Source organism: Lolium rigidum, chromosome 4 (genome assembly GCF_022539505.1).
Source record: "Lolium rigidum isolate FL_2022 chromosome 4, APGP_CSIRO_Lrig_0.1, whole genome shotgun sequence".
Classification (NCBI taxonomy): Eukaryota; Viridiplantae; Streptophyta; class Magnoliopsida; order Poales; family Poaceae; genus Lolium; species Lolium rigidum.
The window spans coordinates 103708281-103724995 of NC_061511.1; the positions used below are offsets into that span (position 1 = coordinate 103708281).

Sequence of the window (16715 nt, forward strand, 5' to 3'; positions counted from 1 at the left end):
CTTCGGGCAGGCCTCCTTTACTGGAACCGACGTATAGGCCCACCTTGGTTGTTGGGCAATCTTCATGGGCCCCTGGTTAGGCCGGAGGAGGTAGTCTAATGTTGGTTACCCGAAAGGTAATGCTCACATAAGGGAGCCTTGTCAAAACGCATCTCATTTATTGCCTTTTGTATCTCTTCCTCCGAAAATGGGGCATCAATGTCCTCCATGGCCACATTCGCATTCTATATTGGCATCGCCTTCTCTTTCCTCGCACTTTGCTTCTTTCTAGCTCTCTCAAAGATAGCAAGGCTCACGACCCTTCTCTTTAGGCTAGACCGTAGGCTACACACCTCCGTAGAGAAGTGCACAACTCAACATGAATAAGCACTGCTTGGCCGTGTGCTTCAATCTACCAAAGAGGATTTGAAAAGGCTCGTTGTGACCGGAAGGTTTTTCCCATGCAAGAGCGACAACCTCGTGGAGTCTGGGGACGCGAGCCCATAATTCTGTAACTTGAACCTTCTTGCCCGTTTTTGGGTCAGTATCATTGGCAAGAAGGAGTGGCAAGAAGGAGCGGGCAATGGTCGAAAAGCACGTATGAAAAGGCATTGAGAACATGTGAGTTCAAGTGTAGGTCATATATTTATATGTTTTTGCGGCTTATAACTTATAAGCCAAAAGCTAAAAGCTTAAAATACGCCTAACCAACCAATTCACGAGAAAATAATTTAAATACGGAGTTTTGGTAGCCTCATTTTTAGGGGCTGTTTGGTTCAGAGGATAGGTTTAGAGGATGAGGATATCCCCAACCACCTGGTTAGGAGTAGCCAAATTTTCTGTTTGGCTGTGTAGAATTAGAGGTGGTTAGTGGTAGCCATTTTTTTGTTTGGTTGAAAGGATGAGAAGTGGTTGAGTGGTTGTGGTGACTTTTTTATTCACATGGTGAGATTACCCTGCAATGCAATTTTATGAGCTAAAATATTGCACAAGTTATGTTACTTCACACATGCCATACAAGTATACGTTGTGGATACATACATACATGTACAAGCTAGGTATATGACTTATGCGCTGTGGCCACATGACCAAAGCATGTCCAGAAGTGAGCTCGTCTAGCACTGAATCGGTAAATGGTGAGATCTGTGCTGAAGTTAATCGCCCATCTAGCTCGCCCTTCCCTGACCTCTGCTGCCTAGTCGTCCGTCCCTGACCTCCGCTGCCTTCTCGCAGCTCTCTGCCCTCCTCTGCCTCCTCACCCCGTCTCATCTTGTCGCTCCCTTGCGCCAACCGACGAACAGAGGCGAGCCAGAAGGGAGCAGCTCTGCTGGGAACAAGGAATAGAGGGGAGATGTAGGGAGGTACCTGCCGCCGGCGTATCTGGTTTCCCGCCGTGCTTGTATTTCTTGCCGCCGCCGGCTGGGTCATGGGAGAATGATTGAAGTCGGGGGAAACATTGAGGGGTCCGATTTTTTTTTCTATTCGTTCGCGGTGGTGAGCGAGCGAAACTGCACCCAAAATCTTTCCGGGTGAGGCCAGGGCGCGAGCCAAAAGTGGTTGGTCTCATCCACCACATTTTGCCGGATGAGCTCAACCACCGTTTCACGCGAATATTCCTGGAATATGGCTATCCCTAGCCACTCTCGTCCCTAAACCAAACATCTGGCAACCACTTTTTTAGTGGCTACCCCTAACTACTTGGGGATATCCCCTGAACCAAACAGCCCCTTAGTATTCAGGGAAACTCTAACGGCCCGATACAAACGGGTCTAAAGCGCCTGTTTGTGACCACGCGGTCGAAAAATGGGTCTGCACCCCTCCTCCCCAAGTGGTCTGGTGTCAATAACCGGATTTTTAAGTCCAGATGCATATTATGCCGTACATCACAATCCCAGGAAGATTGTTTTTGCGAGCCATAATAAGTTCATATCACAGCACATCATTCATTACAAACCATAATTGTCTTACATCAAAGGATCACATGATATAGTCTTAATACAACAATTGATCTAAAGATCAAATACATAACACATAGCGGAAGATACGTAGTAGTGGTCCATCTGTTCCACAGGCAACGCTTGACGTTGGGAGGTAGTCCTAGTTATCGTAGACATCCTGTTGTCCACCTTCCGGATACTGGTTCTCTTCTTCATAGTCCGGCCATTTGAATAGCCAGGGACAAAGCCATGAGTACTTTTAAAGTACTCGCAAACTCACACTAATAGAATTACTAGTAGCTCTAAGTGGGTGCTAAGCTCTAGGTTCATTTGCACAAAGCCAGTTTTATTTCTTAAACACTTACTAGTCAAGACTCTTTATTTACCTAGACTTACTCAAGTGGGAACATTAGTGTCATTCCCACAACTCTGTTGTGTTTCAATTCAAAGTCACATTTCAAGTCACCATTCATTTTAAGAAAACATCTGACAACGGAACAGTATGGCCATCCAACTGTCCATGACCGCGGACGCGGCTATTCGAATAGTTTAACACTCTGCAGAGGTTGTACTCTTGTGCCACAACTTTTGATTACATCCGTCAGGGATAGCCCTGAATCATCATAACTCAGTATGCGGATCATCAACCATTAACCTTTCACTTACATACCCTAGTATAGGCACCTCCCCTATGAGTTTGGCCTCCTAGTGATAGCAATCTGCCATCCTAGGAACTGCACAGGGCTTGGGTAGGACATTCAACTCTTTTTCACGTCATTTCACTTTCAACGGAGCCAGCCTCAGCGTAACCTCTATGACGCTTGTTCAGAGGGAACCCATACTAAGATACATAAATTTCCAGCTAAAGCCTTACCCATAATCAGGTATTGTGGGGGTACTCTAAAGTTGGAATGGTATCGCATCCAAACCCAACCATCAGTTTTTGTCAAAATCACCATGTCATTCATAAGTCATATTCACCTTCAAAACTTTCAATAGAATAATTCATCATCCTAAGGTTTTCGAAGTCATTTGTTTCACAAGTTCCCATCTAGAGTAGTCAATTTTAGTTTTAGCACTAGCAACTAATCATGACTAGCAACTAATCATGAGGGGTGCTAACTACATTTTAGCTCTTCTAGGCTAAGTTTAACTCTCTTGTGGTACTCTATACTTAGACAAGAATTAACTTCGACAAGCAAGACTTGGTAATCAAAGTAAAAGCTGGTAAGATAAAAACTTGTACTTGAGTAGATAAAACCTAAAACAACAATACTAGTGCAATGGTATCTTGCACTAGTATCTTGGCATTAGTAGAGCTTGCCTTGGTTGGTGTACTGATCAAAGTGTTCCTCCTCTTCTTCGTAGAAGACCTCCTCCTCCTCGTAGCCTTCGGTACTAGCGTCTATAAATGGATACAAGGTAACAATCACCAATCAATACTTAAGGAGACTACTTAGCCTTAATGGCTCACTCAAGATGATCTATCATCATCACAATCATCACTCAACATCATACTAGGGTTTGCTTATTTAGTGTTAGGAAAATAATTTCCTCTCATTGAAATTTACTAAGATTTAATATCCTCAAATAAGAGAATATGAGGCCATGAAACTAAAGTCATCACCTCACATCACATTACTTGGGAAAGTGATTTAAATGAGATGCTACACCTCATAGATTTGAAATACTAAATTTGAAACAATTTAAATGGGCTAGAAATGACTACATAGCCATTATTTGAATCTACCCCATGATCATATGAAACAACTATGTCATATTTTTGCATAATCAATTAGAGTTTTTTAAATGTGAATTATGAGAGTTGGAATCACCTCAAAATTCATTATGGTTGATTTTTAATAATTATTTGAATTTTGAAAAGGTAATGACTTGTTATTTTTCTTGCAAGTGATCTATAATGAGCTAGGGTTTGAGACCAGTGGGTTTTGTTAGATCTTTTCATCTACATTCCTACAAAATTGGAATCACTCAATTTGAGTTTGTAGATTTGAAGTTATTCAATTTTGAACACAGCACCAGTATTGAAAATCAGTTCAAAAGGAAATTTCGTATTTGAATTTGGTGGGCTAGGCGGGAAACGTAATTGGGCCAGGGAGAGAAAAAGAGATGGGTCAGCCCAGCTGCGTGTCTCGCACGCGCGGGCGAACTGACAAGGGGACCCACTCGTCAGCGACTACTCAACACCGAAACGGTATGTTTTAAACTGAGTCGCAGGATTAGATCGAGATCCAACGGCGGAGGGTCATCGTCGTCTCCGACGAGAGGCAACCCTACTGGCGGTGAGCATAGGGGGTCGGCGACTCACCGGAGGTCCGGCGATCGTCGGCAAGGTGATGAGGCGAGGTTGTCGATGACGGCGGAGCTCCTGGTACCGACAGCATCTCCTGGGGTGGCTCCTAGCTTCGTTTTCGTCTGCGACGGCTCCGCGGCACTCCGACGACGAATTGGGGAGCTACAGGCTAGATTGAGACTGGGGAATGCTCGAGGAGGCTCAGGGTGAAGAGAGGAGGCGAGTGGTGTGAGGTTTGAGCACGGGGGAGTCCTATATTTATAGCGGCGACGGGGTCCCGAGGCGCACGGGTAGGTCAACCATGGCGACGGCGATACAGTGGCTCCAAGGCATGGGCGAGGACGCTGCTCTCTTCTCTACGTCACGATGATCACGACGCGCTTGATCGCACAGAAAAAGATGGACGGTGGCGTCGGCGTCATGCTTGTGTACTGGCAGTATCGTGGCGGACGACGTCGACGAGGACGACGGCGACAGGGCAGGGGAGAGGGAGTGGTCGTTTCTGGCGTGTTGCTGGTGTCGTGGCGATGCTACTGGCGGAGAGAGGGGTCAAGGGGAGGACGAGGTAGCAAGGGCGACGTCGCGCACTGGCGTGTCCAGTGGCATGTCCACGCACGCTCTGGCGCGCCGTGGCTGTCACGGGCACGTACTTGCCCGGGCGTTGCACGCTTCTCCTTGACCAACGGCGGTGTCCATCGTGTTCAGCAGAGAGAGAGGAGGGTCAAGGACAAGCTGATGTGAGCCAGAAGTGAGAGGAGAGGGGGTTGACATGGGGAGTGGCATGATCACCTCGGCATGGTCATGTACTGGCCATGATCATGCATGATCATGGTCTCTGGTGCTTGGCATTGCTCAATGGGTGCAAGAGGAGGCTGAGGATGACATAGGGCTTGATCGTTTAGGCTAAAACCTGCTGGATATAAGAGGGTATGGAGTTGGCAGATTAGTGCACACAAGGTGGTCGACACAATGGCCGCATGAAACTTGAATTTGAATTTGGCCAAAATATTTTATGGGTGTGATTCAAATAAGGTTTGGCACCCAGTGGTGGTGTTGGTTTGCAAAATGGAAAAGGTTTGGTGGAATTCAATATAGGGATGATCTAGAATCTGTTTCAATGTTGCAACTTTGCAAACTTAGAATAAGCAATTGGAAAAGAATTTGTATGGATGGTCAACACCAAAAGTGATCACCTTGATGAGTTCTTGGATGAGGAGAAAAGAATTGAGAAAGTTTGGTTTAGAAATAAATAACCACAGGGGTCCAAAGTGGGTAACATGTTAAAAATGGCACAAGTGACCATTATCACATGTGTCTTGGTTTTGATTTTTCTTTTGATTTTTTTTTGCATTTCTTTGACTCAAAAGGTACTATTTTGGGTTTAGTAATGTTTCCAAACCATTTACACAAAGTAAAATGGCCTAGGTTAAGATTTTACAAAAGTGGCCATAGGCTCATATGTGATGCCATTTTCATTTTCTTTTTTTTTATTTGTTTCTTCTTGACTCCAAAGAGCAATGTTTAGGGTTTAGGAACATTTCCAAACACTTCACACAACAATCAAGGCAAAAAACATAACACACATGCATGCACCCTATGTACACAAAGCAAATTTAATTTAAGTTTTTGTTGGCTCCAAAACTTGGGAAAAGGGAATTGATATTCTTCATTGATTTGAAAAGTTGGTATGTTACATCCGGTGGAAAATGACCGGCCTGTCCGCAGGGATACAAAGGCGGCCGAAATATGCATCGTGACGCGTCTCCGCGGAGACGGCGCGGTCAGCGCACGCGTCCGCGTCCTTCGCACTTGGGACCATCCGTCAGCAACCACAGATGCTTCGTCTTTCTGCGGGTTAATACTAGAGCGGGCGGCTGTGCAACTTTCTGCGATGCATTAATGGTGTGCCTCGCCTTCCACACTTGCGCTGGCGGCGACGATGTGGCTTCTCCCCTAAGGCATTGAAGGCAAGGCGCGTTAGTAACGCGGCTAGGATCTCACCAACCTTTTTAAGGGGCAATAGCGGTGGCCATTTCCTCACTCACGCCATTTCCACCGTCCTAGTAGTCGCCGTCCCTTTTTCCCGACCTGCACCATTGATAAAAGCTGGCCCTTCCGCAAGAAGAATCATGACGACGAGGCAGGCTCCTCGCATGGCGGCAAGAAGCCGCGGCAACACCGGTACGTCCCCGTTGAGCTTGCGTGCTAGCTCTCGGAGGCGAACGGCCGGTGCCATGGTCGGATGCCAACCTACCGGGCGGAGGTTGGTACCTCAACTACCACCATGTGTCAGGGCCCCGTGCCTCTTGCGGGACGAGAGCGACGGGACGAGGTCTGGCGCCGGTGGTTCATACTCCACCGGATCTGCGCGAAAATCCGGCACCTCAAATCCTATAGTTGGATCACATTCTGGGCGTGGGAGTTCGGCCCGCGCCGCCGAGCGAGTTACCTCGGCGACGTCGGGTTCTTCAAGCGCGAACTCCTGAACGCCCTCTCGGACGACGACGAGGACGATGAGGAGGATGATGACGAGGTGGCCGGCGACGAGGATGACGATGAGGAGGGAGATGACCATGAGGACGAGGGCTTCGACGATGGTAGCGTGGCGTGGGATCCGGAGCACCAACCGATGGATCTCACCGAGGACGAGGCCGTCTAGCTTGCCGAGTGGAACGGCCTCGGCTTCCAGCTTCGCAATTCAGTGCTAGCGCAGGGGACGCCGGTGACACCTCCAATGACTCCGGAGCACGAGGCGTGCGGCCCGTCTGCTGCTCCTCACGTGGCATGGGATCCCTGGACAAAGCCGGCTGCGGCGGCTACCCTTCATCCTCCTCTTGCGCTGCTGGTATACCGAGACGACGGAGGTCATCGACCTCACCGACGACAACTAGATGCCAGTAGACTTCGCTATGTTATTAGAATTTGTATGTGTTTTGCAGACTATGTATATCTATCTCATCGATGAAAAATAACAAAGAAAAAAAGACATCGGGTCGCTGCGGCACTTCAGACGCAACGGACAATCGTGGTCCAAAGACCATTTCCGTGTTCGTGACCGACAAACGGACGCATGCGGTCACTTTTGGTGCCGAAATGCGCCGGGCCGCTGGAGATGCCATGAAGAGAAAATAACTTGGTAGGGGGTTTTGAGTATCTGCTAGACCTTATTTATTTGCCACCGCTTCTAAATTTAACATTTCTTAAGTACGATCATTTTAGTATATGGTAGGGATAATCTTACATCCAAAAATAATTGGAGAGGCGCGCGAGCTTTGGCAAGCAGTTCACGTGGCATCCTGATAAGCCTGGAAATCTAAGACTAGCCTCAATGGGAGTATCATAAGTAGTACCATGCATGCTATGTTGGCAAAAATCTGATGTGTCACATCAATTAATGAGGTGAGAGATGAAAGTAGTATCATAATATGATACCGTATCATGACACATAAACCAAGAAAACTTCATGACAAATACATCATGTACACACATTTGCATTGAGATTCTACAAAACATTAAATATAACATAAGTATGATACCATATTATAATACTATGCATTGTGGAGGTGGTATCACAAACTAGTACTACCATTTCAAGGAATAAGGCGCACACGTATTTCAAGATAAACTTTGACCATAAAAGTTGAGCAACAAAATCTTGATTATATTATATGTATATAGTATCATTGGATTCGTATTGAAAAGCACTTTTTAATGATGCTAATTTCATACAAACAATCTTTATCTATTTAAAGTAATTCTTGGTCAAACAAAAAACTCGTAAAACGAGGACGCCTTATTCCTTGAAACGTAGGTAGTATCATGTACATGATACTAGTCTAGTCTAAGACAGAATCCTCAATCACAGCTAAACCAATCATACCCGTTCGTCACTTCCGTGGCCGCTCCGCAACCCAGTGTATTTATGGACCACCCACATCCACGTGGCCGCGTTCGTCCATCAGCTGCTTTCTCCTCGTCTCGCCATCTCCAACTCCGACCTTTGTCCCGCAAGGGGAAGGGAATTGTCTTCCCCTTTCTTCTCTCTTCGGATCTTTGGTTTTATCCCTTTTTTTTGGCTGGTCAATTTCTCGATTTTTCTGAACTTTACAATCTTCATACTTCAGTTTCTAGTTTATGTGCTCGATCTTCAGATTCGATGCACCTGCAATTTCCTTCCTTTTGTTCAATTGATGCATCCTTTGTCTCTCTCTCCTTTCTCTATCTGATGGTCTGGTTGTTCCTCGATGTGTGATTGATTTTGGCGTGCCAATGATGATCGAAAAGCATCGGTGAATTCTGGATGAATGCGCTTGTGCACCGACCTGTGTGCAGCTATGCATGGTGATATCACCTGCGTAATACATCTGAGGCACGCACGCATGATGCATAATTTCACACCGGTCTTTACTCCGGAATCTCATATCTTGAGTTCCAGTTCCTTATATACTCGATTTCATGGCCGGTTCGAATTGGTAGTTCTGCTCTGTTGGAGTTCAAGTACTCTACTAGTCTACCTTATCGTTCTGTATCGCGTCATGGACTGATTTCTTGCGCACAGATTTAATCAGCTGAGATTTGTCAACGAACAGATTTTACTCGAGTTCCATCATTTCGTTAATTCCCTCAAAAAGCTTTCATGTTTTGGATGAAAGCCCATCTGGGCGCAAAACTGAGGGATTTTTTTTATTACTATGTTATCTACATCATCAGTTCATCTCACTATATCGACGAGGAGTGCACAACATGCAACTACAAGTGTCGATACAACAGGATACAGGTGTTAGTACAAGATGACGACAGTGTGGCCTGATTCTTATGTTCTGATGTTTACTCTATCATCTTCATGAAGCCCACCAAAACCATTATGTTGTAGAAAGGATATTCCCACGAAAAAATAAAATATTCACCTGATCACATGTTAAAACAAGTATTTACGTCCTTAAGAAAAGATTGATCAACGTTAAATTAGTTTGATAACAGTACAAACCTCATTTGGCACAGAATCTGTAGCACAAAAACGTGATCAGCTCAATTCTACAAGTGTGTAAGGGAAATTTAACAACCTACATGCAGAACTTGTGAACACAATACAAGCCGAAGAAAGATAGTGCTGCCACAGCATGTGCTACCACTGTATTTTGGCTCATCCTTGATGCCGAATGCGTTGTTGAGTGATTTGTTCTCCTATTTTACTGCGACTATTCCATTGCATTTAAATTTCCTTTTTTCATCAAAGAGTCAATACATCAAGACACAAAGCTCCCTTCGAGCAAATCAAGGGATTGAAATTAACATTTTAACATATCTTACTCATATAATAAGAGCACCAAACTATTTCTGATCTTAAAGGAGCACATCTGTGAAGTTATTTTCCACCTATGTTGCTCTCTTCCAGCAGTTATTTGGCGTGATACTCTTATAACAGGTGTCTAAAAGGATAATGTTGGCTTGTCACAGATCAGTCGACACGTAGAGAAGAAAGCAAGGAGTGAAAGCGAAAGGAATGTGTAGCTCCAAAAAATCCTGCCTAAACCTCTACTGCTACACGAAACTGCATACCACCACGTCTGAGGTCTCAATGGTCGCTTTCTGCTGCAAGAAGATGATGCGTTGATGGAATAAACTATACTAATTAATTTACTGTTTTGACAATGAATAGGCTTGTTATTCTCTACAAAAGTAAGATGCCGAGTCACTTAGATGTAGACGTGAGTCACACTAGAAATGAAATCACACAAGTTCAGCGTGATCATGCAAGCAAAAAAAAAAGACAATATCAGAACCTAATCACAATTTATCACCGCAGAATTTCAGTTCAACTGTTATGACAAGATAGGATTGCGGGACACATTTTGTTCTAAACGACTATTTACTTTGCTATTCTTTTGTTGTCTATGTCACATTTCTGCTTCTGAATGCTAGGCCTCTTGTACCCCAAAGGCTCTGCGAATTTCAGTGATGACACGGCCAGACACCTCAGGCCCAAACATCCTCGGCAAATTTGCAGTCAGATCAACCTCGATTGATTTTAATCTTACAACTCGGTCCCTCTTGACCATGATGTCTCTCTCAACTTCTTCCATTTCTGAGGTGTTACCAGTGCAATTATCAAGCCAGATTTGAAGAACCCCCTTAGCAACTGACGCGAGATGACCACACACTATCTCTTCCAAGATACTCTCCCCTCCTTGCCCACAGTCAATGCTGACCGATACTGCTGTTGGCGAACATGCACTGCGCACAAATAAAGATGTTGATCGGTATGGACGGGTCTGTGGCAATTCTTCAATGTTTTCGCGTTGCTTGTCCAGCTGAGTATTTTGGTAGTACTTGTCGATGTATTCTGGGTGAAGCGCAAGGTCCTTGCGTGGGAGCAGGTCCAGAATCACAACCATTGAAGTTGGGCTGCCTTGTATAAACTCCAGGAGGAAATGTGGTGCATCAGTCGAGGCATTTAGGAAAACAAGAATAGAAGTAATGTCAATTGCGCCATTTGGGACTTTGCAGTGAAGTGAAGACTGCAACATGAAATCAATCTGCAGCCAAGGAAAAACACTTAAACCACCATGTTTGTCCTCCGCGGGAAAAAAAAAATTTCTAAGTAGTTTACATGATAACCAAGGAATAATAAACCAAAGCAAGATTTTATTATAAGTGAGCCTGTTTCCATGATTCTAATGCCATTGTTCGTTTTGGCAACTAATTAACTGCTTTGGATGAGGCTGTGAGGCAGAATCAAAATATGGTGTACACAGTATGCAAGTTCGATTCCCAAAGTTTCGCAACACTGGAAGTGAAACGAATTGAAAGTTGGTAATCTCGCATAATCAGTTTTCTCTGGTTATAAATAAATATGTGCTTCTAAAAGTGTGCCTGACCACCTTGACAGGACAATCACTAATAATTCAGCAGTTTAATAAAGTTTTGACACATTTGCTCAGCTTTTGACAGATCATAGCTACTACCTACCACACTTCTTTTTCATAAAGTATGTTTGGCACTTTTCATGCTCCAGTCCACTCCATGATACCCATTAGGACTGTCAAAGATCATTGGGCTGTACATGATATGCTACTAATAACCTCATGATTTCCACAGTGAATTGCTAGAACGATGCACTTTAACTTGCATCATTATCTATATATATATACGCACAGCCCAGCGGTGTTTTTACCCATATACGTACGTCACAGAGCCTCTTACTTTGGCAAACAAAATAACGCACGTTGCAGTATTATGCTTTCATCCGATCTCCTTCAATTCGCCTCCATTCTAGTTTTTTGTCATCACTGAGCTAATCCCTAGTAGAGTAGTAATTCGGTTGAGGCGCGGTAGTAGTATTTAATTCCACCCGACTCGCTTCTGCCGGTGTGTTTGTTGTCACTGGGATTTCTTGGTAAAATCGCTGCTACCACTTGCTTGTGTGTAGGAGAAAAAAAAATGGTCAAAGTACATCACAGTATTGTGCGGAAGGAAGTGGGAGAGATCCTACCGGTGAGTCTGGCGCGCCGTGGCGCACGTCCAGCGTGCCGACGGCGTTCCCAGCGCCGTTGCGGAACTCGGCGACGTCGGCAGGCACGGCCGAGGGCATGAGCTGCGCGCCCAACCGAGCCTCCGCCTCGTCCGCGAGGGCCCGAGCTACCTCCCGGTGCGCCAAAGACGGCATCCGCGCCGCAGCGGCCTCCCGCATCGGCGGAGCTGACGCGCGGACGGTGCTCGACGTTTTGCCCCTGGGAAGAGGAGCCTCGCGCGGGAGCCTGACCGCGCGGGGGCGGATGCGGGGGAGAGCTGTCAGGGGGGTAGGGGCGATCGCTGGCGGCGTGCGGAGGTAGTGCTCTAGCCGGAGCATGACGGGGCGAGCTGTCGATGCGTGGACGATGACGAATGGAAAATAAGATGGGGAGGTGAGATGTGAGATGCTGGTTTGTACTGTAAATTGTAGTAATTCCGTGTTCCTGAAGCTTCAAAAGAACCAATTCGTGGGGCATCAAACAAACCAGTGCGGAAGTCACTGTAGGTAGAGTACCAAACCGGGGGAAAAAAGTGCTTTTCTTTAATACTATAAGGGCATCTCCAACCGCGCGACCCAAACGGACGCGCTGGGCCGTCAGTTTTGGGCCATGTGGGTCGCCGGCCGGACACGCGGACAGCGGCCCGCGTCCGCGTGTCCGTTTGGGTCGCGCGCTGCGCCCAACGCGCGGACGCATCGCATAATCCGGAAACACGAAAATAAAAGAAAAAAAGCAAATTTAAACGAAATTTGATTAAAACATATACCCTATTTTGGGCAAATTTATACATAGCCCTATTTTGGGCAAATAACTAACAAAAGAAGCCCCTATATGGGCTTTTAAATTTAAACTAATATTAAAAACCCTCTATTAGGGTTTGGTCGGCGGCGCGGTGGCCGCCGGTGCGCCGCCTAGCCCCTGTGGGCGTCGTCGGCGACGTCGTCGTCGTCCACCCCGGGCGGCGACGCGCTCGTTGTGGCCGGAGCGCGCCGGGGACTCCGGCCACGGAGACCACAGGGCCTCCTCCCACGGCGAGCGGGGGTCCGGAGCCACCCGGCGCCGCGCCGGCGCACGGAGCGGCGCCTCCTCCCCGAGGCGCCGCTCGTCTCTCCGCCGGGCGCGGCGCCCGGCCTCGTGGCGCCGCCGCTCGTCCTCCTGCCGCCGCTGCTCCCGGCGGCGGTCCTCGCCGGCGCGGCGCCCGGCCTCCTCCCGCCGCGCCGCCTCCTCCTCCTCCCGTACCGCCCGGGCTGGCCTGGGCGTAGAGCGCCCAGCCCTCCGCCTCCTCGACCTCCCGCCGCGCCGCCTCCTCCATCTCGGAGGTGCGAATGGCCGCATGGAGGTGCGGCCATTGCGCCTCCTCCTCCGCCGCCGAGATCATGAGGGCGGCGCGGAGGTCCGGGTCCTCCTCCGAGGACTCCGGCTTCGGCTCGAGGAGGAGAGGCGGCGGTTGCGGCAATGCCGCACCGCCGCGGGCGGCCTCTCCGATGTGGAGGCCGCGCTGGTATCCTCCCGATGGCCGCAACGCCGGCGGACGACGGCGGCCGCCGCTCGCCTCGTCGTCGTTCGCTCCGGGAGCGAACCGTCGCTTCGGGGCCATGGCGGCGGTTTTTGCTCGGGGAGTGGAGCGGGGACCGGAGTGGAGGGCCGGATCCCCTCCGGTCCCCATTTAATAGTCTCCCCGGTCACCGACGAGTGGGCCCAAGGGAGACGAGGCGACCGCCGCGCGGACGCGAGCGGACGGCGCGTGCCATCCGCGGCCACGCAAACCTAGCCCAGATTTGGGCCGGGTTTGCGTCGTTCCGGAAGCCGCGGCCGTCCGCTTTTGCGGTGCGTCCCCGCGCTGGGCCGCGTTTTTGTCCGGCTCGACCCAAACGGACGCGCGGGCGCGTTTTGGGTCGCGCGATTGGAGATGCCCTAACAGCTCGAATTGCGGTTGACTACCGTAATACAGTTTTTCCTACTCCCTCCGTTCCATAATTCCTTTTTTTTAGTGTAGCTATCCATCAATCTTGACTTAACAACAGTTTACAAGATGACTTTAGCAACCCTAAATTAAGCTCACACCAACTGCTTCTCAATCGTTGGTTTTATGCTTTCTGAATCGCAACTTTACACCTTTTTTGACCTCTAACAGGAAATTCATCTAGAAATGGACAGTGCTTTCTAATTTCAGTTTTTTTACTCAAATTTGGAAAACGTAGAGGAATTTGCACCCACCCATGTCCAAATAGCCAACTTTTCAGGACACAAGCACTAAATCGTCTGCATGTAGGTCCATTGATAGTGACTCCCCGATCAGCGAGGAGAGCACAAAACGGAGGGAGAGCTTACAACTCTTTAGGGATGGGAGAGGGGGTCACTTTCAAGTTTGTCTGAATATCTACATATGTTAGTGGTTCTTGGTCCTAATATATGATACTAAGAATATGATTTGGCCAAAAAGAAAGAAAAAAAAGGGCAATTTAAATGAAACCGTGGGTTTGCAATCTTTTAAGTGGAGGTCGAAGGTTGAATGGATCCTGGATCTCCACAATCAGCACAGTCGACACCGAAAGCCAGGTAGCCAAACATTGCCAGCCAATAACACAAACTCGCTACAAAAACAAGTAGTAACACCAAATCATATCATGAAAATGTCAAAAAAAAAAAATTCTAGGAACAGACGCAGTCCATGTACATACTTACATAGCCATATGATGATGTCTAGACTTCTAGTACCCTAGGAAGGCTTTGCCTATCTCAGCAACGACCCTGGCGGAGATGTCGGCGTCAAACATCCTCGGCAGGTTGGCAGAAAGGTTGAGCTCCACAGACGTAGTTGAGATCATCTTGTCCCTGGCCACCATGCTCTCCCTCTCCGCGTCACTCATCTCCACCGCCGCCGCGCAGTGCTCCAGCCAGACGCCAAGTACCTCCTTGGCGGAGGTCGCGAGCTGGCCGCGCACAATCTCCTCGAGCGCCGCCCCCCTTCCCTCCCCGCACTGCACGTCCACGACCACCGCCGTGGGCGACCACAGGCTTCGCACGAGCAGCGATGGCGAGACGTAGGGACGGACCTGCGGCAACCGCTCCAGGCTCCGGCGATGAGCGTCCATGCCCGTGGCCTCGTAGTACCTAGCGATGTAGTCCGGATGGAGCGGGAGGTCCCTGCGCGGGAAGAGGTCGAGGAGGACGACGAGCGAGGTCGGGCCTCCCTGGATGAGCTCCATGAGGAAGTGTGGCGCGTCGGTGGTGCCGTTGAGGAAGAAGATCAGGGAGCTGATATCGATGGCTCCGCCGCCCGGTAGCTGGCGGTGGAACCAGGCCTCCAGCGTGAAATCGATCTGCAGCAGTGGAGAAAAACAAGAAATCAGTCGAAGAATTAATCAAGGAGAGCTAAATTAACATGCAGTAGCTAGTTGGTGTGGCTGCAAGTTTGCCCATCCTGTTATTCTCTTGTTGCTCGGATACGCTGGTTTTTTGGATTCTTAACACAACAATTTTTGTTGGTCTACTACAACAAACTTCACCAAGCTTTGCCGGTCTCCTGTGAAAGAGAGAGAGAGAGAGAGAGAGAGAGAGAGAGAGAGAGAGCGACGACGGCAGCGCACATTCGACACAATCTAGTGATTGTATTCTTGCTAGCTGATCTTTTTTTTTAGTTTTAAGCTCTTTGCGCCGTTGTTGATGTTTATTAATAGAACCGTAAACTTTTCGAGAAAAAAACCAGCAGGTGATTACTTGAAGAACTGCTGCTCTTTTAAATTGTGTTTATGTTTGGACGTAGTAATCGTTCGCTTAGACGTGGGACTACCACAAGTAACTTCGACCTATCAAAGTTATCATCAAATTGCATCAAAAATCATTTTAAGTTAAAGTGCGATTGACTCTATAATTAAGCTAATTTTCAGTTAGGTGACGCAAACAAATTTCAGTTATAACACGCATGTTCTAACTCATGACTAACATAAATCACGAAACAATTTAATGGTTGGTGGCTTCTTTCTTAGTTACAATCCATGTTTCGAGAACACGAATCAGTGAACAATTCAAACATTTTTTTTTCTAATTTGCAAATCCATGTGCAACTAGAAAAACCTCCTAATTGCAACATACAATTTCACTATTTACATCGACTGATAAGTTAGCAAAACGGTTTAAGTTCATATAATCCACCTGATTGAGCTTCCGGCTGCTTTGTTATATATACTTGTCACAGATCGTATAACTGAGTACATCGGCCAAGTAATATAGTAACAAATTAAGCAGGATACGTTTTTTCAACACATGAGGAAAGATCGATCCAGCGACATCGATGTATGCTGAAGCATGTGCACGTACCGACGATCCGGGCACGCCGCGGCGCACGTCCACTGAGCCGAGTGCGTTCCCGGTGGCGTTGCGAAACTCCGCGACGTCCGCGGGCACCTCGGACGGCAGAAGGCGCGCGCCCAGCACCGCCTCCGCCTCGCCCGCCAGCGCCAGCATCACCTCCCGGTGCGCCAGCGGTGGCATGCGCGCCACCGCGTCGGCCCTCCTCCGCTGTGCCGTCGCCGACGCGCTTATCGGGCCCGATGCCACGCAGAGAGGACGGTGGCGGCGACGTCGTGACGCCGCACCGACGGTGTCCATGGCCGCCGCCGGCTGCGAGCAGCGGTGGACGAGCGGCTTGCACGGAGTGGGAAGCATGGGGGGCCGGCCGGTGGTGGACACGTCTCAGGCCTGCGTCCGGGTAGCAATGTGTAGTGTATCAGTGTGTCGCAGTGTATATATAGAGACGCAGCTAGTGAATCGCCAGCCAGCGACGTGCGACTACTGCAAAGCTCGTAGCGACATCGATGGACAAATATAAACGCAGCTAGCGACTCGCCAGCCAGCGACGTGCGACCTCTGCAAAGCTCATAGCGACATCGATGGAGAAAGAACTAGCGGCGTGGAATAAATTAACGGCTATATATGCGGTCATTGGTAACAATCGAGGTTCGCAAAAATAGC

At 48.2% G+C, this 16715-nt stretch overlaps 2 protein-coding genes and 1 non-coding gene across 3 annotated transcripts; 1 reads left to right on the forward strand and 2 right to left on the reverse strand.

The window, feature by feature from the left end:
- Positions 1-8491: 8491 nt before the first annotated feature.
- LOC124650726 lies at positions 8492-8605 on the forward strand. The gene has a single exon (XR_006987150.1). It is a non-coding gene; the product is annotated as a small nucleolar RNA Z188 (small nucleolar RNA).
- A 1401-nt stretch (positions 8606-10006) lies between these two features.
- LOC124650165 (red chlorophyll catabolite reductase) lies at positions 10007-12143 on the reverse strand. Its single transcript, XM_047189719.1, has 2 exons — positions 11723-12143; positions 10007-10766 (listed from the first exon to the last, which is right to left on the reverse strand). Exons 1-2 carry the CDS (start codon positions 12077-12079, stop codon positions 10149-10151), a joined length of 975 nt encoding a protein of 324 aa, XP_047045675.1. The 5' UTR covers positions 12080-12143; the 3' UTR covers positions 10007-10148.
- A 2140-nt stretch (positions 12144-14283) lies between these two features.
- LOC124647402 (red chlorophyll catabolite reductase-like) lies at positions 14284-16409 on the reverse strand. Its single transcript, XM_047187354.1, has 3 exons — positions 16062-16409; positions 14427-15064; positions 14284-14335 (listed from the first exon to the last, which is right to left on the reverse strand). Exons 1-2 carry the CDS (start codon positions 16407-16409, stop codon positions 14453-14455), a joined length of 960 nt encoding a protein of 319 aa, XP_047043310.1. The 3' UTR covers positions 14284-14335; positions 14427-14452.
- Between the last annotated feature and the right edge of the window lie 306 nt (positions 16410-16715).